Here is a 26,992-nt window from a genome sequence, read left to right on the forward strand (position 1 = left end):
GGCACCTATTGGGATGCTCTTAGGAAAACACTGCCTATCCTCAAAAAAAAAAAAGGAAAACACTGCCTCTGTTGGACTGTTAAGTCAAAACTTCTCTAACTACTTTCCCCTGATCGAAATCAACATATGACAAGATGCTAGTTGAAAATTTTCACACTGGTCAAACCCTCGCGTCTCAGGCCGAATGACTAGATAAGCATACATTTGCAACAAATGCAAATAAAGGCAGTTCTCTAACATTCAAGACTTGTCTAATTACACCCGAAATTAATATATACAAGTTGATGGTAGTTCAATATTTTATGGGCTCAAACCCCTCCAGTTTCGGTTGTATGACTAGATTAACATAAATTTGCAAATTGTCCCCCCCCCCCCCCCCCCCCCACACACACACACACACACGCGCGCGCGCGCGCACACACACACAAAAAAAAATCCTCATTCTACATTGGAAGTTCTGAAATCCGCAACTGATTGTGAAGTGATCCATTTGACGGTTCATGTGCCTCCAATGGCCTTTTTTTGGATCGGTCCAAGGAGGTTGCTTCCAAAATACCTACAAATGGACAACATTTTTTTATCTCACTAAATAAAATAGAAGAATGAAGACATCATAACATTTTGGTGACTAATTTGCAGTTAAAGAATTGACTATTCTCAAAACGGACAGGCTAATGAGGTATAGTTTGCATAGTATAGTTCTGAAAGCAAATGTAGAGTTCAGTAATAATGAACAAGAAAAAGATGAGACCTCAAAACTCACCAAATCCCAAAATCACAGAACAAAGCAGCAAACCAGGAAGGGAGAAATCCATTTTGTATAATATCTCCAAAATAATGATGCAACCTGTTGAAACCACTAAGTGCCTTGGAGAAGAAAAGACCAGATGCAAGCTGCTAGACAGTGAATAACAATCAAGTAAATATTAGATGATGAAGCAAATAGAACGTACCTACTAGGTATGCATCTCTTATGCTTAGAAAACACAAATGCCAGAAACACCACCAAGCATCAAGGAAAAGGAAATCACTGGTAGTAGAAGTTGAAGAAAGCCTACTAGCGGCATTCAGATAACGTCATTAGTGGCGCAACCCGGACGCCACTGGTAAGTAGGGATGGCAATGGGTAGGGTATGGGTGGGTACAACCTCCTTCTACCCAAACCCATACCCATAGAAACTTTTTATACCCACCCACTTCAATACCCATGGGTATAAATTGACACCCATGCCATACCCGTCGGGTATCCTATACCCAATGGGTATCCATTGGGTACAATATATAGCATTCAAATTTTTAAGAGGTAGAGAAATGAGTTCAAAATTCAAGTGATCATGGTAGAGTAGTATAGCACGTATGTGGCCTCCTCCAGTGGGTGGCCTCTTGAAGGCATCAGGGGAGTATGAGCAGCGGTTGGTGGAAGGCCGACGTAGTGGAAGGCGGTGGTGGGAATTGGGGATCGCTGGATCGAGTGTTCGACAAGAGTCTGGTAGCGAAGAGTCGATATTTCATCTTTTTGAGGAGTCACATAGGACATATGAGGAGTGGCGAGCAGGTGATTATGAGCCTATGAGCTATGACTTGTTTAAGGAATACAAGATTTAGGGTTGGACCATATGAGTTGGATGTTAACCCCACATGTTATAGGAGTTATTTTCATTTATTAATTCTTTATGGGTATCCATTGGGTTACCCATGGGCACAATTTCTTACCCATGCCCTACCCATATATTTTGCGAGTATGGGTACCCATTACCCGTGGGTAGAAAATCTCTTCAAGTCTTGCCCATATCCATTATTTTCGGGTAGGGTACCCGCGGGTACCCATACCCATGGGCAAAACTGCCATCCCTACTGGTAAGTGGTTATTAGTGGCGCTGGGACTGAACGTTGAGCAAGCACGCCACTAATGGCTTATCTACTAGTAGCGCTCGACGCCACTAATAAATCTGATGTCATCTTTCCGCCCCTCCAATTGACATGCGGGTCCCCAGTAGCATTCGATCTTTCCTGCACGCCATTGATATTTGGGGCAATACCAACGGCGTGCTAATTAGTGGCATTCAGTAGTACAGAACATGTATAGATGTAGCTAATTAGTGGCACCGGGTCAAGACGGTACGCCATTGGTAGCGTCCGAGAAAAAGGGAGTGCCACTGTTATTACACCAATTCTGGTGTGCCACTGGGATAGCACGCCGCTGGTAGGAGTCCGTTAAGAGAGACCTGAAGGATTGGAGTATCACCAAAGAACTAGCTATGGACAGGGGTGCATGGAAGCTTGCTATCCATGTGCCAGAGCCATGAGTTGGTCGTGAGATCTTATGGGTTTCACCTCTAGCCTACCCCAACTTGTTTGGGACTAAAGGCTTTGTTGTTGTTGTACCAGCGGCGTGCTATCCCAGTGGCACACCAGAATTGGTGTAATAACAGTGGCACTCCCTTTTTCTCGGACGCTACCAATGACGTGCCGTCTTGACCCTGCGCCACTAATTAGCTACATCTAGACGTGTTTCTGTACTACTGAATGTTACTTTTATATGGGTTACTCATGAAGATATTCAAGGGATAACAAGTAGTCAATAATATACTTTGTAGGGTTGATATAAACGATTAAAATCAATACAATAACTATGTATGCTGAATACGGAACAGTAAAACAACTCACGGAAGAATTTGTACAGATATTAAATGTAGGTTCAAATCAAAATTAGCTTCCCTTTTTTTGAGAAAAGACTTACCTTTCCTCAGCAACATTATCAACATAGAATATAAGCACCATTCCGAACAAAACAGTACTCAAATATGCCCAGCTTGGTAGTTGCATTTTAACTATGCTGTCAGATGTTGAACCCTGCCATCAACAAAACAGCTCTTGCTACAAATCAAATGAAAAAGTATGGAACCATAGTAAGTATGAGCATAATCAATGTGCACTCACTAGAATTGTATCCCACATTGCAAATGGAAAAAGAAAACATGTAGCAGAAGCAACAGTTATCGCATGAAGTCGCCTTTTGAGTAGATTCTGCAGAGGAATAAAATGATGGCAGTTGTCAATTCATACAAATCTTGTGTAAGCATAAAGTAAAGAAGATAAATGGAAGGTATTAATCATTCATGATAGAAGGTTACTGTAATTTAGAGTACCTTGAGAGAGACTCGCCGAGCCAATACTCTCCTCAAAGCTGATAAAATTCCAGCACTAATTGGCAGAACCATTTCCTTCATCCCGGTAGTTTCTGTAGCCTTCTCCAGTGGTTCACTTCCAAAGCTATCTGTATGAAGTCAAGGATTCCAACACCATTTGCAGGAGTCTATTATATATCAGAAATACCTACTGTGTTAAACCTGGGAGAAGGTTTGCACTTGGAAAAAATGTATACTCTTGCAGACTGTGATTTCAGATAAGATTATTCCAACAGGATACATAGTGGTGAATTTGTTCTTGTAGCCCAACCATTTGATAACAGATAGTATGCTAGCAGCATAGCAGCGAGTCCTCCAATCTACAAAGCAAGGGAAACATAATTGTTTTAGCAAATTCAGAGAAGGTATTCAACAGTTATTATTCATCCAGTAATCTAATTACACAACAACAACCAACACAACAACAAAGCCTTTCAGTCCCAAACAAGTTGGGTGAAAACCCATAAGATCTCGAAACCTAGTCATGGTTCTGACATGTGGATAGCTAACTTCCATGCACCACTGTCCATGGCTAGTTCTTTGGTGATATTGCAGTCCTTCAAGTCTCTCCTTACGGACTCCTCCCATATCAAGTTTGGTCTACCCTAACCTCTCTTGACGTTATGAAGCAGCACAAGGTCCTTACGGACTTCCATATCAAGTTTGGTCTAGCCTAACCTCTCTTGACATTATGAAGCAGCACAAGGTTGTGGAGGAGCAACTCCACCTTGTTGCTACAAAGTGTGCAGGACTAGAGTTTAAGGAACTACTTCAACTTGCTGCGCTAGATATCGCTCTAGAGCACAAGATCTACTCCAAGATCTTAGATAAGAACACCAAACTCTACCTATACCTAATATTAAAAGGAGGCTTTCATGGTTCTCCTTCCGCCATCCCTTTATTTCCGTTGATTTTGTGTAACAACAAAGATTGACGGCTGAGATTTAAAAATAGATCTACATAAATTTTAGATATGTACTTAGCGATCGATCGAGTTGATCGGCTCGATCGATGGGCCATGGGCTTGCCTGATCTGACCCTCGTGAAACCGATAAGGGCTGATCAGGCAAGCCCGTGGCCCATGTGAACTAGATCGATCTGGCACATATGTGAACTCAACCGATTGTTCTTGACTCGTGATCGATCTCACCCCTAGAAAAAACTTGATCGATCTCTCCCCTAAAAAAAGCTATATTGATCTCAGTTCCTCAAAAAAAAGCTAGATTGATCAAGTATTTTTTTTTCATCCGCTTCTCCTCTGTGGTCCAAGCCACATCGCTCCTCGGGAAAAATGTAAAACCTGCTTGATTAGTTTTTCACCCCATATACAATATTCCAACGTGAACCACTCGGTTTCGGTCAACAGGTTGCGCGGGTTAGATCGATGGCGCCTCGTGCGGGCTGCAGTAGCCGTATGGGGGTGTGGCCCGGCGTAGGTTTTGTCGACACAAGGTCTAGAGCTCAAGCGGGAGGTGGGGCTATTGGTGGCCATGATCGAGGATGGTGGCGAGGAGGAGAGCATGCCGCGGATGCAGGAGTCGGTCACGGAGATTGTGTGGCATGTCGTCGTTCGTGATGCATCTGTTCTGCTATGGGCGGGTGAGCGAGATGGTGCGGCCCGAGCCTGCGTCGATGGAGAGCTTGCCCCATGTGTGACGAAGGTGGGCCCTTGCGGCCGGACCGTAACCTCCTGGTCGAGCAGGTCGTCGCCCCTAGGTCGTCACAGGACTTCGCTTCTCCATTGCTACCGAGCTCCAAATGAACCCGTCCACCTCGTGCAATTCCTATGCATCCGTCTCTTCCGCTCAGCGGCCATCCTGCTTGATGCTTCCACTCCTGCCTGCACAACTGCCGTCGCTGGCCTCCATGATCCATGTCCACCATGCTTTACAACGTCTCGGATGATACACACACCGCCCCTCCGAGTAGATGGCGTTGTGCGGCAAGCGGAGCGCAGCTAGCTAATCGATCATGTGGAACCCGACAACGCTTACAATATTCCAGTGAAACTCGCGGGCCGCCGCCTCTGATGACAACACTTTAGCGCTGCCACCGGTGACAGGTTCGAGTTTGTATGATGGGATTACGCACCCAAAAGCAATGGTTACATGCGGCTTGTTGCTGGTGGTCGATAGCATCGCCCACACGTCCCGCCCACATCCTTTGCTATGCCCTCCCCTGCTTGGTTATTCTTTTCCTTAGAAGCCGCCAAGCTGGTCACCGACATGGTAGCACCTGCAGTGGTCACCCAAGTCCACCACGGCGGCGATGAGGGCGAAGGCAGAGTCAGAGCGGGCTCAAACAGATGGCTCCTGATTGAAGACGGATACCCTAGCGTTTCAAATTTCAGCCACGGCGTTCCTCTTGATCTCTCGCTCTCTGTCATGTCGGTTGGTACTACGTTAGGCTGGGCTGGTTACTCCTTCCGCCACTACAAGTACAAGCTCACCATTACCAATTTTTAGCAATACAATGTTTCTTGCGGCGCTGGATCTAGCTAGATTTAAATTGGTGTGCGTGTGTGCAATTCAGGTACAGGCTGGCTGCGAGCCTGATGACTTTTACTGTTTTACATACGAGTCGGGTTCCAATTGGTTGCAGAAATGCACTACCGTATCACATGGAGGCACATAATTGGAGGCCGGGCTACTACTTGGATCTCGCCATGGATCAGGCATGGATGAATTTCCAATGTTTGAATTTATTTACTGAACAGAATTTCATTCATTTATCTGAAATTTATGCACCCATGCCTTAAGTTTTATTGTTCTTTTGCATGACAAATGATCCATAAGTCTTCCAATCTCAATCAATTGTGACAATAAATACATGAGAAAAAATAATATAGCGTAATACTGTTATGTGGATCGCAAATAGGATATGTAATCTTCATCTTAAATCTTCAAACTATTTGACAACTGCATATGGTCGTATTATTGATCGCAATGAAAAGGGACATGCTATTATAGATTTGACTTGAGTCTCGACATCTATATTCATGCAACCGATTTGTCTCTCACCGGGTTTTTAAGTCTCTAAGTTGCTGCTCTCGTTGCCACAAAATACACATTTTTTCAACAAACCAGTATATTCCTTTTTAGAATTTTAGAGTATGTTAATGTTTTTTTATCATTTAGTTAGATCCCAGTAGCACAAGTGTTTACCTATTTCCATTGTTAGATAAATATGATTCTTCATGCTTAGTTGATTTTTCTATTTTTGAAGTGAACTATAATTTGGAATCAATCAATTATTTATTTGTTTTCATAAGCTTCTTAACTTTTGCATATCATGATGTATTTCTAATTATTACTTTAGCTTTTAATATATTGTCATTAATTGCAATTAAAGAAGAGAGAGGAGGGGTAACCAACAATATGAGTGGGCTGCCGTGTTGAAATGGAAGGCATCGGCCTGTGAGGGGGATGATTTGAGTCATGCTTACTATATTAGGGTCTAGTGATGTTTTCTTCTCCTGTTGCAACGCACGGGCAAATTTGCTAGTTATAGGTAATGGGCGTACATAGAAGACCTCTATCTATAAGCTTTCGAAAGCCTTCACACCTCAACTTCTACTTATACCTAGAACACTACAGGAAACATTACTTAAGATTTAGCATATTACTCATAGCTACAAGACTATAGAAAAAAGTACTAAAGCGAAGAAAATAAAGAAATACTAGACTGGAGTAGAAGTATCCAAAAGTAGTCACTTCTGATTTTTTTTTTTACTTCTCCATTGTTCCTCATCATTCTCCTCTGGTCACCTTATTAGAGTTATCTTCGTAGAGCGCTTTTTCAGGGTGGTAGAGAGTCAAGTCCGAAATATTGAATCTGTTGGATATACCCATCTCGCTTGGAAGATATATCACATAAGGATTATTATATATCTTCCTCATAATAAAGAAGCGCCCAAACCTTTGCTGCCTAAGCTTCTCTTTAATACCTAAAGGCGGTCTTTCTTTCCGGAGGTAAACCATCGCCTCACTAACTTGGAATGATTTCAGCCTTCTTTACAGTTAACAAGATGTTTATATTTCTAATTTTGTGCTATCAAAACACCACTAATTTCTTCAAATAATTCGGTGCAATTATCAATAAAGGACAATGCTGATTTTAAGTTTCCCTTTGATGATACCTTCACCAGGTTCATCATATTGTTGAAACTTTCATGTAGACAATGAAAAAATGACTCCTTCATGTGGATCTTGTTGAAGTGTATATGTGGATTGCCTTGACCCTTTTCATCAGTCCGGACTTTTGGTTGCATTGGGTAGCGGATGAAGCTTAACAGGTCCATGCTTGGAGTTATTGTATGAGAACTCTGCAAGAGATAAAGTCAAATCCTATTGTCCCTTTCTTTCTCCAAAAATGCCAACGAAACAGATTACCCAAAATTTTGTTCAGGACTTCTGTTTGTGGATGAGCAAACAACAACAACAACAAAGCTTTTAGTCTCAAACAAGTTGGGATAGGCTAGAGGTGAAACTCATAAGATCTCGCAACCAACTCATGGCTCTGGCACATGGATAGCAAGCTTCCACGCACCCCTATCCATATCTAACTCTTTGGTGATACTCCAGTCTTTCAAGTCTCTCTTAACGGACTCCCATGTCAAATTCGATCTACCCCGCCCTCTCTTGACATTCTCCGCACGCTTTAGCCGTCCGTTATGCACTGGAGCTTCTGGAGGCCTGCGCTGAATATGCCCAAACCATCTCAGACGATGTTGGACAAACTTCTCTTCAATTGGTGCTACCCCAACTTTATCTCGTATATCATCATTCCAGACTCGATCCTTCCTCGTGTGGCCATACATCCATCTCAACATACGCATCTCCGCCACACCTAACTGTTGAACATGTCAACTTTTAGTCAGCCAATACTCAGCACCATACAACATTGCGGGTCGAACCGTCGTCCTGTAAAACTTTCCTTTTAGCTTTTGTGGCACTCTCTTGTCACAGAGAATGTCAGAAGCTTGGCACCACTTTATCCCTCCCACTTTGATTCGATGGTTCACATCTTCATCAATACCCCCATCCTCCTGCAGCATGGACCCCAAATATCGAAAGGTGTCCTTCTGAGGTACCACCTGGCCATCAAGGCTAACCTCCTCCTCCTCACGCCTAGTAGTACTGAAACCGCACATCATGTACTCGGTTTTAGTTCTACTAAGCCTAAACCCTATCATTTCCAACGTTTGTCTCCATAACTCTAACTTCCTATTTACCCCCGTCCGACTATCGTCAACTAGCATCACATCATCGACAAAGAGCATACATCATGGGATATCTCCGTGTATATCCCTTGTGACCTCATCCATCACCAATGCAAAAAGATAAGGGATCAAAGCTGACCCCTAATGTAGTCCTATCTTAATCGGGAAGTCATCAGTGTCGACATCACTTGTTCGAACACTTGTCACCACATTATCGTACATGTCCTTGATGAAGGTAATGTACTTTGCTGGGACTTTGTGTTTCTCCAAGGCCCACCACATGACATTCCACAGTATCTTATCATATGACTTCTCCAAGTCAATGAACACCATATGCAAGTCCTTTTGCTCCCTATATCTCTCCATAAGTTGTCGTACCAAGAAAATGGCTTCCATGGTCGACCTCCCAGGCATGAAACCAAACTGATTTTTGGTCACGCTTGTCATTTTTCTTAAGCGGTGCTTAATGACTCTCTTCCATAGCTTCATTATATGGCTGGTCAGCTTAATTCCACGGTAATTAGTATAACTCTAAACATCCCCCTCATTCTTGAAGATTGGTACTAATATACTCCATCTCCATTCTTCTGACATCTTGTTTGCCCGAAAAATAAGGTTGAAAAGCTTGGTTAGCCATACTATCGCTATAACCGCGAGACCTTTCCACACCTCAATGAGGATACAATCAGGGCCCATCGCCTTGCCTCCTTTCATCCTTTTTAAAGCCTCCTTAACTTCAGACTCCTGAATTCACCGCAAAAAACGCATGCTGGTCTCATCAAAGGAGTCGTCCAGTTCAATGGTAGAACTCTCATTCTCCCCATTGAACAGCTTGTCAAAATACTCCTGCCATCTATGCTTAATCTCCTCATCCTTCACCAAGAGTTGGCCTGCTCCGTCCTTGATGCATTTGACTTGGCCAATATCCCTTGTCTTCCTCTCTCGGATCTTGGCCATCTTATAAATGTCCCTTCCGCCTTCTTTCGTGCCTAAATATTGGTAGAGGTCCTCATATGCCCGACCCCTTGCTTCACTAACAGCTCGCTTTGCGGCCTTCTTCGCCATCTTATACTTCTCTATATTGTCTGCACTCCTTATCCAAGTATAGGCGTCTGAAGCAATTTTTCTTCTCTTTAATCGCCTTCTAGACATCATCATTCCATCACCAGGTATCCTTATCTTCGCTTCTCCTTCCCCTGGACACTCCAAACTCCTCCGAGACCACCTTACGAATGCAAGTCGCCATCTTCATCCACACATTGTCTGCATCTCCTCCTCCTTCCCAAGGGCCCTCCTTAATGACCCTCTCCTTGAACGCCTGAGTTACCTCCCCCTTGAGCTTCCACCACTTCGTTCTAGCGAATTTGGCACGCTTATCCCGCTAGACACGAATCCGAAAGCAGAAGTCAGCAACCACCAACTTATGCTGGGGTACAACACTCTCTCCAGGTATCACCTTACAGTCTAGGCACGCACGTCTATCTTCTCTTCTCAAGAGGATGAAATCAATCTGAATAGAGTGTCGACCACTACTAAAAGTCACCAGATGTGACTCTCTTTCTAATGAGGGTGTTAGCTACAATGATGTCGTAGGCTAGAGCAAAGCTTAAGACATCTTCTTCTTTTTGATTCCTGGTGCCATAGCCAAAGCCCCCATGCACCCCTTCAAAACCTGTGTTAGATGTATCCACGTGGGCATTGAGGTCTCCTCCTATGAAGAGCTTCTTACCAATCGGTACACTCCTAACCATGTCTTCCAGGCCTTCTTAGTACTCCCTTTTGGTGCTCTCATTGTGGCCTACTTGCGGGGCATACGCACTGATAACATTGAGAACCAAGTCCTCAACTACCAGCTTGACCAGGATAATCCGGTCCCCACGTCTTTTGACATCTACCACTCCATACGTGAGGCTCTTGTTGATCAAGATGCCTACGCCATTTCTGTTTGCAGTTGTCCCTGTGGACCACAGTTTGAAGCCGGTATCCTCCACCTCCTTCACCTTCTATCCTCTCCATTTGGTTTCTTGGACGCAAAGGATATCAACACCTCTCCTCACCGCTGCATCCACTAGCTCCCGAAGCTTCCCTGTCAGAGACCCTACGTTCCAGCACCTAAGTGAATCCTCCTAGGCTCGGCTAGCTTCCTTACCCTTCGCACTCGTCGAGTCAAATGCGAAGACCCTTGCTCATTTACCACTACATCTGGGCGCCACTAAGGATGCGACGACCCGATCCTCGCTCACTTGCCACCGTATCCGGATCAAGTTACGGCGCACCACCTGGGGGGTGACGGCCCGGCCCTTGCCCATTTGCCACCACATCCGGGTTTCGATGTGGCGCGCCGCTGAAAGGGTTACGCCCCAACGAAAATCTTTTGGGTTTCATCTCCATAAGAGTGGCTGAGTTTTTACATTGGCTCCCCAAGCCTATCACAACCCTCCTTTACCAGGGCTTGGGACCGGCTATGTTGAGACAACATAGGCGGAGTGCTAGAAAATTTTAAGCAAGTGTTAAATTGTTTCCACAAAGTGGGCCAAAATGCAGCAAGAAACTTGCTATGACAGTCTAAGACGATGGGCCTTGAAACGACATGAAGTCTGACCACTTCGCGAAAGAATATGTTTGCCACATGATGAGCATCAGTTGTCTTGCGACATGAAATGAAATGAGCCATTTTAGAGAATCCATCCACGACTACAAACACAACATCACTCCCTCATCTTATTCTTGGCAAACCCAGCACGAAGTCCATCGAGATGCCCTCCCATGGAGCAATAGGAACAGACAAAGGCATGTATAACCCTGTATTTTGGACTTGGCCTTTGCAGGTTTGAAATATGGGACATCGTTGAACAAACTTTCTAGCATCTCTCTTTAGTTGTGGGCAAAAGCAACGAGCTTCCAGGTTAGCGATAGTCTTGTTGCGTCCAACATGGCCACTGAGATCACTTGAATGGAGCTCTCTAATCAGTTTGTCACGTAGAGGACTTCTTGGGATGCACAAACAATCATTTTTGAAGAGATAGCCATCTTGCACCAAATAGTCATCACCTAATGGTTAGCCCCTAACATGCTTTATCCAAAGATGGTCAAAGTCTTCATCATCCTCATACAACTCCTTTATTTGAGCCATGCATGGAAGTTCAGCCTCAAAAGAAGTCAAGAGATATGCACGATGACTCAAAGCATCGGCTACTCGATTGTTAGCTCCAGATTTATGCACAATGTAGTTAAATATAAACATCTCCGATATGCTGCACATCTTGCTAGCATACGATCAACGTGCTTTTGATTTATAAAATGCTTGGATTGATGGTCAGTGTAAACGATAAACTCTTTAGGCAGCAAATAGACTTCCCAAGTTTCTAAAACTCTGAAAACGGCATACAATTCTTGCTGGTAAGTACTCCATTTCTACACTGCTTCACTTAACTTCTCACTGAACAAAGTGATGGCCTTCCTTGAGATAAAACAGCCCTAATGCCTACAACAGCTTTTGTCCACTAGAACTTCCCTTTCTTCAAACTCTCTGTAATTGGTGCCATGATAATGCTGCAATTCTTCATAAATCGCCTATAAAAGGTTGCAAGGCCATGAAAACTTCTTACCTCGAAAATCGTCTTCCGAGTTGGCCATTCTCGGATTGCTTCAACCTTAGAATCATCAACACGAATGTCCTCACAAGTTGAGACAAATCCTAGGAGAAGTTGTGTTTGTAGGACAACACAATTCTTCAAGTTGACATAGAGGCCATTTTCCTTTAGTACTCCTACCACCTTTCGAGTGTGATCAAATTGTTCATCCTCATCCTTACTATAGATCAAGATGTCATCAAAATAAACCACAACAAAGTGGGATAAGAAGGGCCTAAAGACTTGATTCATCAAGTGCATGAAGGTACTTGGTGCATTTGAGAGTCCAAATGGCATGACTAGCCATTCAAACAACCCTTCCTTTGTCTTGAAGGCGGTTTTCCATTCATCCCCGGGTTTGATGTGAATTTAAATCTAGCTTTGTGAACATTCTTGCTCCATTAAGCTGATCCAACATGTCATCTAGACGGGAATAGGAAATATGTACCTTATGGTGATCTTGTTGATGGCTCTACTATCCACACACATGCACCAAGATCCATCTTCCTTTGGCGTGAGCAGGGCTGGTACAACACATGGGCTAATGCTTTCTCGAATGTGTCCCTTTTGCATCAATTCCTCCGCTTTCTCCTTTAATATTTCATGCTCTTTTGGGCTCATTCGGTTGTGTGTAAGATTAGGAAAACTTGCTCCTAGAATTAAATCAATTCTATGTTGAATTCATCTCATCGGTGGTAGGCCTTGTGCTCTCAAGTATGTTATGAATTCAGCTAATAAGCCACATACCTTAGTTGGAATTTCAACAGTCAGGTGCTCTTCTCCTTTTACAACAAGTGCAGCACACAAATCTAGCTCCTTCAAGTTTTCCATAAACTCATTAGAGGTGTGGGAGATAGTTAACATACTTTTCCTCTCCTCCTTAGAGGTATTACCATTAGTTTCGTTAGTAGAGTAACGATCTTTTTCTTGTTCCAAATGAAAGAGTAAGATTTTTCCTTCCTCTTGTGTGTAGTATCCACATCAAATTGCCAAGGTCTCTTAAGAACATGGTTGGCATCCATATCGACCACATCGCATAACACATTTGAGCGATAATACTTGCCCAGAAAAAGTGACAGGTTGCATTGGCTAGGTGATCCTCGTATTCACTCCTTTCTTGATGCACCCAATAATGTAGGGATTTGGATGGTCATGTGTTTCAAGCTTTAAATGGTTCATAAAATTCTAGGAGATAAGATTCTCGTAGCTGGAACTATCAATCACTAATTTTCATACCTTGCCATTCACCGTGCATTTGCTCTCAAACATTTTCTTCCGTTGTTTGTCGCCAGGTTGTGGTTTGGAACATAGAAGACGCTAAATCACGCATACCACCTCTTCACCTTCTTCTTAACAAACCTCTTGTCTCTCCATATCCTTAGATTTGTATTCTTCCTCGTCGTCTTAAACACCATGGATAGTTGTGTTAACAAATTTCCTCAATGAGCAACCGCTGGATATATGTCCCACTTCACATTTATAGCATTTTGGGCCTTCATTTGCCTTAGCCTTGCCTTCTTTCTTGTCCTCACAAACCTCTCGGCCGTTAAGACTAGATCTTGTGCTTGATCAATGGACCAGATTTGCTGCATCAACAATCGATCTTGAATAGAATCATTGAGACCATGGATGTACCTCGCAACCTGTTGATCTTCAACTTCGATAAGGTATCGCCTCACTTGTAACCTTAGAAACTCCACCACGTAATCTGAAACGATCCTATTTCCTTGAGCACAATTTTAAAATTGGATAAATAGGATCTTGTCATAATCAATGGGCAAAAATCACCATTTCAAAATACTCTTCATTTGTCGCCAATTTCTCACATGAGGTCCTCCTCTCAGCATGCGTTCTTCTTGAAGGTGATGCCCCCATGCACCGGCTCCTCCTTTCAGTTTATACACGACCAAAGAAACTCTACAATCTTCCAGAATCTCCATGACCTCAAAGAAAGTCTCCATTTCATCTCTCCCTAATAATAAAGCACGGATTGACTCCGTGGGTTCACCGTCACAATGTGCTTTCTTCCCGTGATTTTACGCTTTTACTTTGAATTTTAAAACTTATTCGAGGTGGTACTAAATTTCTAATGGTCCAAAAATCTATTTACGAACTTACACTTGGTCGCTGCATTGGGTCTCGGCGCGCCTGGGCTGCGGCCCATCAGACCCATCCGATCTGAGAAGGCAAAAATAGGAGCTGGCGTGGTGGATCGAACTCCCCACCTAAGATACTAACACAAAGCCCAAATCCATCTGAGTTACATCATTGTTGTTTATAGAAAAGACTATTCCTTAACTTATTAAATAGTCCCACCTCGCTTGCATATACTGCATCAGAACAACTTATATACGCTTATAATTTGATGTCAATTAGCCTCCTGAAGAATCAACGGACAGAAAGAAAAGTCATAAAAGAGGGAATCAATTTCGATATGGTCCAGGAAGGAAAGTTATAAAGAGGGCATAAATTCTCATATATGAGGAAAAAGGAAGGATGTGGAAATATAATATGGGCCAATGGGAGAGACATGGAAACAAAAATCTTAGAATGTTGTCACACAAGGAAGGAGATGGAAATTAACATCTGAAGGATCAGTGAGGCGAGAAACAGTGGGCTATACATGAATTGTGTTCCAGGTCGGCCAACTACGTGGCCGTGGCCATGGCGCCGCTGTAGCTCCGACGACGCAAGGCAGGCAACAGGGGGCGGCGGCGGCTGCTGCTGATGAGCTGCGCGAGATCATACTGCCTGCGTCTAGGGACTGTCAAACATGCACAACAGCCGTGCATAGCTGGTAAACCTGCATGCAAATTCAAGAAAAAAAATCCAAGCCATGCATTAATTGATAGACCTGCCTAGAAAAGCAAAGGTAAGAAAAATTCTCTTTTCGCAAAAAAGGTAAGTAAAATTCTCATCGCGTAAAAAAGGTAGCTATTTTGATTTATATGTTTCTTATTATTATTTGCTCCCAGTCAACAATATGTTTCCTTTGCCGAGGTGACCGGTGGATCGGTGGTGCCCCAGTTGCATCAGTGACATGTTTTACTATATACGCCAAATCAACGAGGAGGGCCTCATGATTTTAAGGTGCTCGACAAAGCATGTGCCGCCTAGCAGAAGTCGGCCATGCTAGACCTGCTGGCACGGTGGCACCCTTCACCATCGCACGAGGAAGAGGACCCATTGTTTAGTGTTTACTCTATAGCGACGCACGAGCGTTATGCCATAGTATGATCACAAGCACATCACTTTAGATTGATCATGTTAGTCGTGAACGGATGGACAATATAAGCATCATTGGCGATGGTGACACGGAGGAGAAATGGTAACATAATAGAATAAGTTGCTAAGCGCATATGAGGATTTGTTTCTCCCGTCAATATATTCTTCCACTCTATATGTTACCAGTGCCGTTGGTGTGAAATACAGAGGAGGGAGGGAGGGATGGAGAGTTGAAAGAGTACGACGACGGTGCATCTTGCTTGAACTGGGTGAAGGAGGGGCCACGTATTGTTCGCTCCACACGTCGGCTATGGAGAGAGGGGAGAGAGAAGCATGTGACCATGTCCTTAGTCATTCCATACCCCACGTTCATGTGGCTACTCCCCTCTGTCGTACCATCTCTCCCCCGGCTTTGCATGCTCCAATACTGGTCCTCCTTGAGGCTGTGATGTTGGTGTCAAAGGGAAGCATGGCTGCGTTGATGCAGTCGGCTTGCTCCTACTGTTGACGACAATGTTAACAAAAGAGCATCAATCATTGTAAACTCTTTATTTTCTAACTGACCATCTTATCTTTGAAGTGGGCAAGTATAAAATATGAATTCATATTAAGACAATGAAGAATTTAACGGACTGAGAGATATAGCTCAATATTTCACCACGACAGATAAACTCCTCAATATCACATGAATTTTGAAATTTACTTTATTCCCGTTGCAACGCACGGGCTCTTTTGCTAGTATAACCAATCAAGGCATCATTCAATATCAACATTCCCATTAAAATTTGGGATCTCAGCTTTTACCTTGTACATATCCCTTGCATATGTACAGTTGGGTACTCTCCGATATGCATAGAGACCGGTTCTTCAAGGGCATCATCATAGTCTTCACCTTCGGAAGCTTCAACATAAATTGGCCTTCTTAAAATACGATGAACTGCATGTTGTTGTGGTAGTCTTGCTCCCTGTTTAACATCTTCTTCATCCTTTGATGAATTTTCTTTCATTGGCTGCAGGGGGAACACCATTTCTTATCATCTCAACCAACTGATCCAATCTCCGGGTAAGATCTTCACGCAGTGCTTTGATCAGTTGTTCTGCAACATCCATCCTATTATCCAGTTGCTTCATTGCTTGCAGCTCACTCTCAAAGAGGACACCAAGAACTACTTTGGATCAACGGAGCACTGGTACCACCTGAAGCAACACAAGGTTGTGGAGGAGCAATTGTACCTTGCTGCTACAAAGTGCAAAGCACTAGAGTTGAAGGAACTACTTCAATGTGTTGTGCTACATAGCGCTCTAGAGGTGAATGTTGGCCAACATGGCAACGGGAGTTCAATCCAGAACTCCTAGAGAGCAAGATCTTAGATAAGAACACCAAATGCTATTTATAGGTAGTGGGCGTACATAGTTTGCTTACAAATTAGAGGTGAAGACCTCTATTTATAGGCTGTGGGAAACTTTCACACCTCAACTTCTACTTATACATAGAACACTATAGAAAAATTACTTCAGGTTTAGCATACTACTCATGGCTAGAAGACTCTAGAAAACAGTAGCTAAAGCTAAGAAAATAAAGAAATACAACACTGGAGTAGAAGTATCTAGAAATAGTCATATATGATTTTTACTTCTATTTTACTTCTCTTTGTTGTTCCTCATCACATTATCAGCATGCTTTTCCTTCCTATGCACCGGAGCTTCTGGAGGCCTGCGTTGCATATGCCAAAACTATCTCAGACGATGTTGGGGAAGCTTCTCTTCAATTGGTGCTACCCCAACTCTATCGCGTATATCATAATTCTGGACCCGATCCTTGTGTGGCCAGATATGCATATCCAGTAGTCTAATTATAACTGCAAAAGTGATATTCCACACAGGAGGCCAAGAAAAGACAAGTTTACGGTCCTGTGAATGTCCATGCACACATGCAGCAGCAACAACAAAGCCTTTAGTCCCAAACAAGTTGGGGTAAGCTAGAGGTGAAACCCACAAGATCTCGCGACCAACTCATGGCTCTGGCACATGGATAGCAAGCTTCCATGCACCCCTGTCCGTGGCTAGTTCTTTGATGATTCTTCAATCCTTCAGATCTCTCTTTACGGACTCCTCCCATGTCAAATTAAGTCTACCACGACCTCTCTTGACATTATCCGCACGCTTTAGCCTTCCGCTATGCACTAGAGCTTCTGGAGGCCTGCGCTGAATATGCCCAAACCATCTCAAACGATGTTGGACAAGCTTCTCTTCAATTGGTGCTACCCCAACTCTATCTCGTATCATCATTCCGGACTCGATCCTTCCTCGTGTGGCCACACATCCATTTCAACATGCGCATCTCTACCACACCTAACCGTTGAACATGTTGTCTTTTAGTCGGCCAACACTCAGTGCCATACAACACTGCGGGTCGAACCGCCATCCTATAGAACTTGCCTTTTAGCTTTTGTGGCACTTTCCATGCACACATGCATGCACAGTAATATGTAGGTTTGTGCTAACATAACTTTCAACCAAAGTATGGACTAAAGATGACAGATGTGGTATTTGTGTGTGCTTATCAGCATTTACGACTTATTTCCCAAACAGATAACAGTGTCACGTTGCATAAAAGTAACCTCCTCCATATGAATAACAATAGCAGTCATTAGACAATGATCTAAGCCAAGTGTCATGTATGTATTACCTCCGTCCCGAATTACTTGTCTCAAATTTGTCTAGATAGGGATGTATCTACACACGTTTAGTGTTGCATGCATATGTATCTAGACAAATTTAAAACAAGCAATTTGGGACGAAGGAAGTAGTAATTAATCCAACCAGGGATTACTACCAGATGCTTGGTGACTTAGTGGTTGTTTGGATACACAAAATTACCGATAAGATATTAGAAAACAGGCATTTGGAGGATTTTTAGGAAAGTCGGTTTTAGTTAGTTTTCTGTTAAGGTAGGGATGTGTAATTCCTTGTTTGGATGAAAAATAGAAGAGAAAGACAATTATGGAGTTATTTGTTTCCATGGGAAAAAGAAATCCATGCATACTGGGTGTTGTGGCTCGAGCTCATGGCGTCCATGCACAGCACATGCCATCTTGGCTCTCGCGCCGCTGCTCGCTCGATGGCGCGGCGCTCGCTCGATGGCACAAAACAGTGTCTTGCCGGAAACCTCAACCATCTTTCTCTATCCACTGCCAGCAGCGTCATTTCACCGGTGCAAGTAAACATGGTTCTCTGAGTCGTGGTTATCATCATGGCTGCCGGGAGAATCCCGTTGCTCTGTCTCATCCTGGATCGTCGCGGCTGCCGGGGCGATCATGCTGCACTCTCTCTCGTCCTGCCCACCCTCGCTTTGTTCACAGGTGCCATGACGGCGAGAACAAGGGCCGCGTTGACGAGGCGACGGGGTACAAGGCGGAGCTGGAGGACGGGACGGCGCCGGCAACAATGCGGCCTGAGTTCACGTCCACCATGCCCTGAGCATGACAACCTGCTTCTAGTGCTTGACTGAGATCGACAGCGGCGACTCCGTCGAGCTTTTGTCACTCGGGCTGAGCTCACCATGATGCATGAGGACATTGATCATGCGCCGTTCACAAAACTGGTTTATAGAAAAACATCTATTGGTCATTTTTCCAAAAGTTGGGATTTGGGGCCTTTGTAAAACCCAGCTATACATATCCACAATTTAGTTAGATAAGCCAAACAAGTTTCTAGGTGGTATAACAGAAATTGTGTTTAAGGAAATCTAAAAGGGCAGCCTGGTGCATGTAACTCCCGCTTGCGCAGGGTCCGGGGAAGGGTCCGACCACTTTGGGTCTATTGTACACATCCTTTCCCTACATTTCTGCAAGAGGCTGTTTCCAGGACTTGAACCCGTGACCTCATGGCCAAAAGGCAGCAGCTTTACCACTGCGCCAAGGCTCCCCTTCCATTTAAGGGAATCTGATTCTCTATAATCTCAGTATCCAAACAACCCTTTAGTTATGCACAACTTATGATCAGTAACAAAACACAACAAAAACAAAATCAGCAAAACTGAATTATATTAAATGCTATCAACTAACCTTTTTCCATATATTAACTTTCCTTCCATATAAAGCAGCAGAGAGAACTCCAAGAAGTGCACCTGCGTACTCTGCCAGCAGAGCACTAGGCTCAATAAGCAAAAGAAAATGCAGCTTAGGTAAAAAGAACTAGCAAAGCACTTGTATTAATATTAATACTTGCATGGTAAAAGCGACACAAAATACTTGCATGGTGTTTCAGTTTTTGATAAAATCCCGATCACAAGATTAAAATGTCTGGAAATGGATTAATTCATAGGGAAGTTTAAGTGCAAACTCCTCCAGATGCAATCATGCCAACTTTTGTCCTCAGCTACCCATCTGGCAAGGTTTACAATATGTCGGATCTGTTACTGTTATTCTTGTCATGATTAGCTATGTGGATGTTGTATAATGGGCATGCAAAATTAGCTAGCTATGCATTAGGCTTGCACGTCGACAAGAAGCAGCAGCTAGCACTATAGACATGCATCCATACTCTTCAGCTAGCACTATAGTAGCTATCAGCAGTAAGGGAAGTCTGATTTGACTTTGAGCTGTAGATAGACAGCAGTAGGACCTAGACAGGCAAGGAGGAGCAGCTAGCCCTATAGACATGCATCCATCGAGCTAGCACTATAGTAGCCATCAGCAGTAAGGGAAGTCAGGTTTGACTTTGAGCTGTAGATAGACAGCAGTAGGACCAGCTTGCACTGAGCTGTCTTAGCTTGGCAAGTCAGCAAATGGTGGCATAGTCGGCCTGTTTGTAATAATGAGCCTCATACTAGTTCCCTGTGTGCATGTGTGACAAAAACAGTGAGAGAATCCTGGCGAGATAACCTAGTAGTTCTAACAATTGGTATCAGACTTCCCGCCAAAAAAAAAAAACAATTGGTATCAGTATCAGACTTGTAGTAGAAACAACTTTCGACTACGGGGTATCCTTGGTTAGTGTTGGCTAGGGCGTGTGAAATCAAAATTCAGTGCAAGGATGAGGACTTGGAAATTATTTCCAGCACATTGCCATGTGAAATCAAAAAGTTTCCTTGCACCTACCTTGGCCTTCCACTTGCTATTCGGAAGCCCTCTAAGGCTGAGCTACTCCCACTTATTGACAAAGTGGCAAATGGTCTCCCAAGCTGGAAAGCATCCCTCATGAACCGTGCTGGTCATCTCATTACTGTTCTTATGGTGCTCACCTCTATCCCATCTACCTTGTGATTGCTTTGGATCTGCCAAAATGGGTGTTTAAAGCCACTGATGGGGCTTTCCTTGGAAAGGCCATGATAAGGCTAATGGTGGGCTCACCGAATCCGATGGTTGTGGCTGCAGAAAACAGACGCCTCATGGCCATGTGCTGGATTACCCATCCAGGCCCCACAAAACGCTGAAGCGCTGTTCCGTGTTGCTGTGGAGACTTTTATTGGCATGAACAGAACACCATGTTCTGGTCTGATCACTGGTTGCAGGGTAGAACAACTGCTGAGTTGGCTCCAAACCTATTCAAGTTGATCTCTAAAAGAGCTGTCAAGCATCGGACTGTTGCACAAGCTTTGAAGAATCGCAGATGGGTTGCGGACATTAAAGGAGCTCTCACTGTACAAGCCCTAAGGAGCTCTCACTGTACAAGCCCTAATTGAATACTTGCATATTTGGGACTTGGTGGATGGTCTGATCCTTCAACAAGAAATTCCTGACCAGCATCGATGGCGGCTCACACAGTCGGGTTCATATTCCAGCAAGTCTGCTTACAATGCTTTCCTCCTCGGGTCTATCAGATTTGCGCCTTGGAAAAGTGTTTGGAAAAGCTGGGCTCCTTTGGGTTTTAATTTTTTTTATTTGGCTTGCCGTTAATAACCGTTGCTGGACCGCTTATCGCCTTGCCAGGAGAGGAGTGCCGCACCCTGCGGCCTGCCCTCTTTGTGATCAGGCGGAAGAGTCAATCCAACACATCCTTGTGTCGTGCGTTTTGGCTCGGCAGGTTTGGACGTCAATTCTGCTTGGCTGCCCATGCGCCCCAGCTTACTGCAGTTCGCTTCTCGAACTGGTGGTTTAGTGCTAGCAGAGAAGTCCCTAAGGAATTCCAGAAAGGGCTTAATTCTCTCATCATCTTAGGCGCTTGGGAGATTTGGAAGCATTAGAATGATTGTGTGTTTAATGGAGCTAGCCCGTTGTGTCTTCTTGGTTTTACAGGCGGTGACAAATGAGTGTGCTGCGGTGTTCAGCTGGTGCCTGGGGACTCTGTAAGCTTGTTCTTTAGGTCGCTCACCATGGACTCTTGGTCCACCCCTGGGCGTGCCAATCGTGTGTTTCTGTTTGTGTGGCATTTCTTTTCTAGTTTCTTCAGGGTGTGTGGGTGTGCCGTGTGCTTCCTGCCCCCCTCTCTGTACTTTTCTCTATCATAATGGAATGATACGCAGCTCTCCTGCGTGTTCTAGAAAAAAAAAATCATTTCATTTTCTTGTTTGACCAATAAGCCCTTGGTTCAAAGTATGGTTTGCATAATAGTAGATACAGAAATCAAATGAACGTAGTTGAGTCAAATTTAGAGAGAAATTTGGTTAGTGGACTGGAGCGCAGAAAGAAATAGGTGGGGAAATTCGGTGAGTAGACAGAAGTCACTCTTACATTATACAACATATAATTGTGCTCAAAGAATAGTACACTTACACTAGTGGTCTGCAAGCAAGGAGTCCTTTAGCCCACAACACGAAGTATAATGCCAGAACTCCGCCATTGACAACTGTAGGAACAATCTGAAATACACCATGCAAAAAGAAATACTGAATAAAATACAGAAATCGCAGCAGACAACATATCTAGTGCTACAATTCATATAGGGCCTGCAAAAATATTCTCGGACAATAAGAATAGTACACTTACACTAGTGCGGGTTGATCTTTTGTAAATTACAAGGTTCTGTTTCGCAGCCAACAGACCTTGTCATACTGGGCGAACCATGGGCAAAACATGTCAAGAGCTTCATCACCAAATGACACACGTACCATGATTACAAAGGTGCATCTTCTCTTTTACACTTGTCTACTTGGTTCTCTCGATGATGGCATACTATTTGACACTCCCACCTTACGTCTCTGGACACCCCAGATCTCCGGGGTATCCCCTCAGAACTCCGAGCCCCTGGATCTATGGGCCTGTCTGCCTATGCGTAGTGAGAGGCAAAATGCCCATGTATACCTTTCCCCTTTTTGCCCCCAACTTGACCCTTCGTGGGACGAACTATATAAACTCCTCTCCCACCTCTTCTCTAGGGTTAGCTAAGCATAGACTAAAGATTTAAGAGAGCTAAACTCCTTTACCCTTCCTTTTGTGGGAACGAGAAGACTACCATGGAGTTCAAAACCTCTACCTTGTAGAGAAGATGTCCAAGGCCACCCTCGTGGTGATGGCTCCTCATGGAGGACAAGGTCACCTCTATAGGTGAAGACTCAACTGAGTATCCCCATATCCGTGGATGGGGGAAGAATATCCATGATGTGGGGCATCCTACGGACATCACCATAGCAAGTGCTCATCCTCAAGGGACACGCGCATCACACATACAAAGGTAAATCTTGTCCTTTGTACGTGAGAAGATGTCCAAGGCCACCCTCGAGGTGATGGCTCCTCATGGAGAACAAGACCATCGCTCTAGGTGAAGGCTTCATGGAGTACCTCCGTATCCTCGGATAGGGGGGGGGGGGGATCTCCATGGTTTGGGGCACCCTACTGACATCGCCATGGAAAGCGGCCATCATCAAGAGACAAGCACATCATACAGACAAAGTGAATCTGTCTATCCACTATTTTCGAGGATGGTATATTACTTGACACTCGTCCCCTTTGCACCTTTATGTTTGAGCCGAACGACGTATGTGCAACGGAAGAGGTCTTGCACAAGAGAGCGTATATACCATCCGCGAGAGAAGCATGGAAGCAAAGGAAGAAGCGCACAAAGAGGGGAAAGTGGCTCAGCCAGTTAGCCAGAGCCTACGACCAGAATGGCCCAGAGCCTCCAGGTCGTAGCCGAGAACACCAAGAGACCTTCTACACCATCTGTGAGATATGGAAGCAGAGGAAGAAGCGCACGAAGAGGGCAAAGTGACTCTGTAAGACTGAGCCTACGACCAGAATGGCCCGAAGCCTCCAGGCCCTAGCCGAGAACACCGAGAGACCACCTCTCCCCCCCCCCCCCCTTCCCGGACACTCCGGCCTTAAGCTGAAGCGCCCGAAGAGGCCCGGAGCCTCCAGGCTACATGCCTTCACCGAGCAGTCAAAGCCTCCAAGCAATCACCCAGAACATTCAGGCCCTGGAGCAGCGACCCCACCAACCGACCACGCCAAATGGACTCATGCTCGACCTAGCGGCCAGAGCCTCCGGGCAATTGTATGCCCGCAGGTTTTGGTCCACCGCCCATGTATTTCTCCTTTCCCGGCTTACCCCTTTGTGGGAGAGTATACATGCCCCATCCCAACCTCTCTATGGTTAGCAAAGATAAGAATAGACAAGAGCTTTGTTGACTTACCCCCTTTGTGAGATCTCCCTTGAGGAGAGGCTCCTCCATGGAGAACCAAGGTCACCTTGAGAGGTGAAGACTCCGAGGAGCACAAGACCACCAAGTGGAGAAGATTCCTCTTGGAATATCAAGACCTTCATATCTTAGGATTGGGGATGAACTATCTTTCTTTGTTACTTCTTTTACTTTGGACGTTGTTGGATCCAAGTGCACCTCTTGTATTGATTCGTGGATGTGAGATGCGTACGCTGGCTTGAGTATCTTTCCCTTGTTCCCCTATTCTGATTGCTAGTGATTCCCCTTATTTTCTGTGTTTATCCTCAAATCCACCTCCAATTTGTGAAGATTGGGCCACCCCACCCCTGTGGTTTGCCCCGTATCACTCCAGCTATGCTCTTGCTTTCCCTTGTGTTTGTGAGAAAACATGCTCATTCCATATAGTTTGGAAAGACCGACGCAAGAGTTTGTTGCCTTGGGTTTCCCCTTCCAATCTCTTGCATACTTGTGCATGTTGTTGGTTGGGTGTTATGTCGGGAAGGCTACGGTAGTTACCCTCTTGTTCTTCACGTTCTTCCCTCCTATGAAGATCAAGCCACCCTAGAGCTTACCCCTCACCATTTGTGATGTGGAGCCATGGACTCACCGGCAAGCCCAAGTGGACCTATGAATCGAGCACGTGTGCGCCATCCAAACCGAAGTGACTTCACTCCTCTATGAGCTCCCTATGCATTTGAATAAGACAAGGTTACTACCTTAATCCAGAACATTGTGTGCTTAGGTACAACGACAATGACGCCGAAGAAGCATCGGGGAAGAACCACACCATGGAACAAGGCGCTTGAGAAGAAGTGGACAAGGCGTTGCCGAAATGTACAAGGAAAAGGCCTCCCTCTTGTGGAGAAGACTCCATTGGACTTCAAGACCTTCACTGTGGAGAAGATTACTCTAGGAATACAAGACCTCATTGAGATGAACTATCTTTTGGTTTCCCATTTTGTTTGTGGTGTTTGGATCAAGATGTACCTCCTATGTTAGACTTTTGGTTAAGAGAAGGTAGTCTGGGTGTGAATCTTTTCCTTGTAGTGTGTTTTGCTCTTGTTTGCTTGTGCTTTCCTCACATGCGTCTCCAATTTGTGAAGATCAGGCGCACCCCTACATTTTGCCCAGTATCTGCATATTTGTGTGTGTTGTTTGTTGGGTGTTATGCCAAGGAGGCTATGCTAGTTATCCTCTTATTTGTCGTGTTTATCCTTCATGTTCTTCGTGTTCATCCATCCTCCTCCTCCAATTAATGAAGATCGGACCACCCTAGAGGTAGAGGTTGACCACTCGCCACCGTGTCCATCTCTTTACCATCCAATGCTCATATTATTCGGGAATCTAGTAACACATACATGGGTTGTAATTGTAGATATGTTCTCATATGACATAATCTCGAATAAAAGAATATGTACACAAACCTGTGAGTTGGGCAAAGGCCGACCTTTCCAAGGCTTCTGTAAGATTAAGAAGATGACAGAAGCTGGTACAAGGCAACTGAAGATAAAGCCAACTATTGAATCCCCAGTACTGGACAAGTGGCTATACAACGAATACACAGACCAAATTCTAACGAAGTTTCCCAAAATATTAATTACTTGCAATGGTGTTGACCTGCACAAGAACAACCAATCATGATTATTTGGTCAATCAAATTCTAACTGAAGATTTCAAAATTTTGCCATGATGTCTGAACTCCATCTATTCTCATAGCAACTAATCCAAGCACCAAAAGCAACCGTACATATAAATCTGATGAAGAAAGAAGAATCAATCAGTAAAAAGTGAAGGTGAGCATACATACAAACCACCATATTTTTGTATACCACAGCAGCTACAAGCATATGGTAAGTGTATCTACTGGTCAGATTGTTCGATTTGCCTCGACTCTCTACAGGATCCATAGCAGCCTACACGGTCGGCTGCAGAAAAATAGTCCCATTCCAAATCCTAATCCCGAGCACGCGAGAGGTAGCACGCGTAGGCAGAAGCTGGATCTAGTAAACTCGCTACTATCCCATAACCTAAGGAGATGCATAATGAATAGCGCAGACTGAAGCTAGCAAAACAAACGGGGAACAAAATCCATCGCAAATTAACCACTGATAGCCTCTTCCAACCAAATATCGCCTCGCGAACCTGGTTAAGCCATTAAAAATAGAACTACGCATAAACGCAAATCCAGCTGCGAGATCTCGTGTTTTGCCGAATCAGGTTTGAGCAGATTGAGAAAATAGGGTTAGGGATGAAGCCAAAAACTCACCTCGCCGTCAGCGCGGAGCGAGGGGTTGAGGCAATCCTGCAGCCTTCGGCGGCGGCGGATGCAGAGGGCTTCAGTGACATCATCTCACCGAGCTCTCGGTGTTGGTACTTGGTTCGGGTCGATGGATCAACGTCTGTTTGGATGTGTGGAGTTCGCTAAACTTTCCAGCGTCACGGCGCCGCCAGTACGTGAGAGTCACCGGCGTCGAGGCAGAAAGGTGCGGTGGCGCGACTCAGATCTATCTCTACTCCTAATGTTTTTCAGGACCTAGGTAGTTAGAGCATATCTAACAGAGCCCTCAAACTGATCAAATCCTCAAAATAACTGCCAGTTTAAGAGTTGAGTAAAAAAAAGCACAAATCAACACCCTCAACTTCAAGTCCAACCTGCACTAGCGAAAGTTTGGGCCAATTTTCCAGGCCGAACCCTCACTCGGTCAACGTCCACGCGGAGGGGAAATTTTCTCCACATTCCTCCCTCCTCCTCCACCCGACCTCGACCCGCCGGCGCCGGCATCGCCGATTCAGCCACAACCGCCGCCGCCTCACCTCCCCTTGCGTCGCCACCGCCCCCCGCCGCCCCACCGCGCCCTGTTTTGGCCGCTACCCCGCCGCCCGATTTGCGCGAGCTCGCCTCCGCCCCGCCACCCCTTTGGTCGCCGGCCCGCCGCCCTGCCGTCCACCTCTGGCCCCCGGCCTCCCCGTCGTCCGCCTCCCTACCTCCCGCCCCGCCCGAGCGACCCCACCGTTCGCCTCCCCGCCTCCACGCCCCGCCCGAGCCCGCGTCGCCGTCCGCCCCCGCCTCCCGCAGCCCCGCCGCGTCGCCGTTCGCCCCCACCGCCGCAGTTTGATGTCCAGTTTT

At 44.9% G+C, this 26,992-nt stretch overlaps 1 protein-coding gene across 2 annotated transcripts; it reads right to left on the reverse strand.

Moving 5' to 3' along the window:
• Window positions 1–234: 234 nt before the first annotated feature.
• LOC123188255 (uncharacterized) lies at window positions 235–26,432 on the reverse strand. Of its 2 annotated transcripts, none has more exons than XM_044600304.1 (10): window positions 26,132–26,432; window positions 25,290–25,482; window positions 21,983–22,068; window positions 19,334–19,418; window positions 3,430–3,508; window positions 3,150–3,277; window positions 2,941–3,027; window positions 2,741–2,853; window positions 764–894; window positions 235–556 (listed from the first exon to the last, which is right to left on the reverse strand). In XM_044600304.1, the coding sequence occupies exons 1-10, from the start codon at window positions 26,212–26,214 to the stop codon at window positions 444–446; spliced, it is 1,098 nt and encodes a 365-aa protein (XP_044456239.1). In that variant the 5' UTR covers window positions 26,215–26,432; the 3' UTR covers window positions 235–443. The 2 variants fall into 2 exon arrangements, with proteins under 2 accessions (XP_044456239.1, XP_044456238.1); XM_044600303.1 differs by having other exon boundaries at window positions 764–897.
• Window positions 26,433–26,992: the final 560 nt, after the last annotated feature.

Source organism: Triticum aestivum, chromosome 2A (genome assembly GCF_018294505.1).
Source record: "Triticum aestivum cultivar Chinese Spring chromosome 2A, IWGSC CS RefSeq v2.1, whole genome shotgun sequence".
NCBI classification, from domain to species: domain Eukaryota; kingdom Viridiplantae; phylum Streptophyta; class Magnoliopsida; order Poales; family Poaceae; genus Triticum; species Triticum aestivum.